This window comes from Ovis aries, chromosome 5 (assembly GCF_016772045.2).
Source record: "Ovis aries strain OAR_USU_Benz2616 breed Rambouillet chromosome 5, ARS-UI_Ramb_v3.0, whole genome shotgun sequence".
NCBI lineage: Eukaryota > Metazoa > Chordata > Mammalia > Artiodactyla > Bovidae > Ovis > Ovis aries.
Window position 1 is genome coordinate 38,672,897 of NC_056058.1, and position 4,377 is coordinate 38,677,273.

The 4,377-nt window shown below is 37.3% G+C and overlaps 1 protein-coding gene across 1 annotated transcript; it reads left to right on the forward strand.

Annotated features, from left to right (window-relative positions):
* Nucleotides 1–269: 269 nt before the first annotated feature.
* Nucleotides 270–3,883, forward strand: LOC101108746 (olfactory receptor 2G2-like). Its single transcript, XM_004008743.5, has one exon. It carries the CDS (start codon nucleotides 270–272, stop codon nucleotides 1,197–1,199), a length of 930 nt encoding a protein of 309 aa, XP_004008792.3. The 3' UTR covers nucleotides 1,200–3,883.
* The last annotated feature ends 494 nt before the right edge of the window (nucleotides 3,884–4,377 follow it).

Genomic DNA, 4,377 nt, shown 5'->3' on the forward strand with positions numbered 1-4,377 from the left:
ACAGTGTGGGAGACCCAGGTTCGATTCCTGGGTCAGGGAGACCCCCTGGAGAAGGAAATGGCAACCCACTCCTGTATTCTTGGAAAATGCCATAAACAGAGGAGCCTGGTAGGCTACAGTCCATGGGGTCGCAAAGAGTCGGACATGACTGAGCGGCTTCATTTTCTTTCTTTCTAGATCTTAATTGCCAAGGGAATTGCTATAAAATTCTTTCAGTTTCTGTTTAATGTGACTTCATCACTCTGGAGTGAATAATCAAAGCAAGAGTAATGCAGTGGACCAATGACAGCAGACTCCTTGGGTTCATCCTGGTAGGTTTTTCTGACCAACCTCAATTAGAGCTCATTCTCTTTGGGGTAATCTTGTTTCTTTACTTCATGACGCTCCTCGGCAACTCTACCATCATCCTCGTATCCCTCTTGGATTCTAAACTCCATAATCCCATGTACTTTTTCCTCTCCCATCTCTCCTTCCTGGACCTCTGCTTTACCAGCAGTATTGTTCCTCAGCTTTTAGTCAACCTGGGGAGTTCAGATAAGTCTATCACATATGGTGGCTGTGTGGTTCAGCTCTATGTCTCCCTTGCCCTGGGATCCACGGAGTGTGTCCTTCTGGCTGTAATGTCCTATGACCGTTATGTTGCAGTCTGCCGTCCTCTGCATTATTCCTTTGTCATGCACCCTCGGGTCTGTAGCATCCTGGCCTCTATGGCGTGGCTCAGTGGGGTGACGACCACCCTTGTACAGTCCACCCTCACCCTACAACTCCCCTTTTGTGGGAATCGCAAAGTGGATCATTTCTTCTGTGAAGTTCCTGTGCTCATCAAGTTGGCTTGCGTGGACACCACTTTCAACCAGGCAGAACTCTTTGTGGCTAGTGTCTTATTCTTGGTGGTGCCATTGTCACTCATCATGATGTCCTATGAGAACATTGCTCAAGCAGTTCTGAAGATAAAGTCAGCCCTTGGACGACGTAAAGCATTTAGGACCTGCTCTTCCCACGTGATGGTTGTCATCATCTTCTATGGAACTATTATCTTCATGTATCTCCAGCCAGCCAAGAGTAGATCCAAGGACCAGGGAAAGTTTGTGTCTCTCTTCTACACTGTGGTGACGCCCATGCTTAACCCCCTTATTTATACGCTGAGAAATAAGGAAGTCAAAGCAGCACTGAAAAAATTTATGGGGAAAACTTTATGATTTAGTGAGGCATGATTGTCAAAAGATATTTAAAAGAGCATTATTAGGACAGTAATTTAATGGATGATGACTCAACAAATAATTCAGTTATGTTCATAACCTTATAAGTAAGTTTCCATAGAAAAATTTTAAACAGAGCTTGAAATTCTAAGTTGGATGAACTTGAGTTTGAATGCCTGTTTCATGACAGAACAGCTGGGTGACCCGAACAATTTGCATAACCTTTACATCAGTTATAAATATAAGCTGGGATGAATGATATTGAACAGCTTAGATTAAAATTAGATTATTCTAGTTATTTTATTGCTTATAAAGTTTATTCATAAATTTATTTATTAGTCATAACTACATAAGTATTATACTTTTTCTTTTGCATGGATTGAAATATTTTGACCAATTACTCATGTCAGAAAGAACAAATCCTAAACATCCACACTATTATTCTTTCAGCTAACCATGGATTCCTGAACCCCTCAGGTTGTGATCTCATTATACCCCGTGCTCATTATTGCTGTGCTTTCCTCCTGTTTGACAATTTTCTGACTTTTTAGTGTTTCTCTCCCTAGTAGATTTTTAAGAATGGCAACTATGCTATGACCGGATCAAAGTTTAAAGTAAAATCTGTACAAAGGTGACTCCCAGATTTGTGCTTCAATATAGATATTTACTGTCTATATTTTCATGTTCAATTATGTATTTCACTTCTACACCTGGGTATATTAAAACAACCTCAGAATTAGTACATCAAAGCTAAGTCAAAAGCTCTCTGTTTTTTTGGTTATTTTTTACTATTCTCATTATCACAAAATGGAACATACATCATTCCAACTCTGTCTCCTATTTCATTTGCTGTTTGTAACTTATATACAGTCTTGTGGATTTTACCTTTTAGTTATCTCTCTAGTCTATTCACTTCTTTCCATTTTAATTTTCTACCACAAGTGCACTTCTAAAATGGCCTCCTTACTAGGCAGAAGATATTTATTTAATGAACTAATCATGTTTTCCATTATATATGTTACTAGGTATATGCAATTTTTAACTCCTTATGAAACTTATATTTGTCTTATCTCCTTTGTGAAGTATGTTTATTAACAATTATTTAAGTATTGGGGACACAGATGTGAACAGAACAGCCTCCACACTTGTAAAGGGTTTATATGCTAATCATCCAACTCAGTCCAATTGATAGATTTTCACTGTGTGATGGTATCTCTTGTCAAACAATAGAAGTCAATGTTAGATGGAGAAAAACCTCACTTTCATCAAATTGATTGTAAAATCAAATTTATCTCAATATAATATTAATGGCTACATGCTTTTATTTTGTTTGGATTTTTAATATTAAGCTGATATGGTTGCAAAGCAACATTATCTAGGCAGCAGCACCTCACCTTGAAGAAGGAAGAATGAGTTTATACAGTTATTTGCCAAATTACAACTATTTTAATATGTGTATAAGAAGGGAAAGAATTCATGGGTAAAATTTAAAGGGTCTGACAGCTTATAATAGACATATAGTCTCCAAGTGGTATGTTTTTGGTGATAGTGAGGACATTTTTTTTAATGAATAGAAGACTTACATGATATATACACAGATATAGCAAGATATAACTGGAAATAAAATGTTTTCCACTGTATTGAGGAGGGTGCAAGCATTTCTGAAATCCAAGTAAACTGGAGCTTAATAATAGAAAAATGAAAAGGAAAACAAGGTCTGACAGGTTTCTTTCTTTTTTTTTTGTAACATAAATGCCTGACTTAAGGTTTGATTGATGAGAGACCCATTTCAGTGGTGAATCCACTACACAGATGGCTATCTGACAAATTGTTGGCCACCTTACTTGATAAAGAGACAGGTCACCTTCACCCAATAAGGCTCTTTTGTTTTAGAGATCATAGATCACTTCAACAACTGACCTTTTGGGCTGATGAAGACTTTTTTCTCTTTTGGCTTTCTTTGTTTGAAGCATATTAATTATATATATATATATACACATACATATGTATGTATTTGAATATTTGTCTTTTATAAATAAATTCACGTGTATCCTTTTTTTTTTTTCAGATTTCACATGTAAGGGATATCATATATTTGTCTTTCTCTGGATTGGGCACTTTAAATTTCTGCTCTTGTGTTTTAAGTTCACCTACAAAGAATGAACTTAAGAAATCCTAGGTTCCTACCCATGATTTCAATAAACTCAGAACCCCAAGCCCACTACTCTTCTCCCCAACCCCATGTGGCCCCATGTGTGCTGGGTAATTGTTAAATCTTGTAAATAATAAAGCTTTATTTTTCAAAGTTTCCTGAAGGTTATTGCTGAAGGGTGTTTTGCAAGTATATAGGAACTACAATTGTGTCCAGTCACAACATTGATTATTGATAGTCTGATATCAGCACAAAACAGCTTAATAGGCAGGATGTAGAATTTGGAGATTGTTGGTAAGCATGATCAGACTTAGACAATCAAGGAAAAATGGGGACTCTTTGGTTTTGAATAAAAACAAAGCAGCAATTAATTTTTCTTCTACAGAACAACTAAAGTATTATATGAATAGAGAAGAGAAATGAGAATAGAATTATTAATTTGTCTACTCAAAAATGTAAAGTGGCATTTTACAACAGTGAGAACAGAGCGGTGTAATAATGCTTGACATTTGCTGTTCAATTGTAACTCATTCTATAGCCACCTCAATATTGTAAGCCAATTACTTAAGAGATCTATTCTTGAGGTTATTTTTCTGAGTTGCTGTAATTTTTCCGAATTCTCTGTAATTGCCAAATTAGTATTTTTCTATTGTCTAAGCAAGCATTATAAAAGGGTTCAGTTCAGCTCAGCCGCTTAGTCATGTCCAACTCTTTTTTGCAAAGCCATGAACCACAGCACGCCAGGCCTCCCTGCCCATCACCAACTCCCAGAGTCCACCCAAACCTAGGTCCATTGAGTTGGTGATTCCATCCAACCATCTCATCCTCTGTCGTCCCCTTTTCCTCCTGCCCTCAATCTTTCCCAGCATCAGGGTCTTTTCAAATGAGTAAGCTCTTTGCATCAGGTGGCCAAAGTATTGGAGTTTCAGCTTCAACATCAGTCCTTCCAATGAACACCCAGGACTGATCTCCTTTAGGATAGACTGGTTGGATCTCTTTGCAGTCTAAGGAACTCTGAAAAGTCTT

What these genes read in the sequence shown, in the direction of transcription:
- LOC101108746 (XM_004008743.5), top strand. Translation starts at nt 270, where the DNA reads ATGCAGTGGACCAATGACAGCAGACTCCTTGGGTTCATCCTGGTAGGT.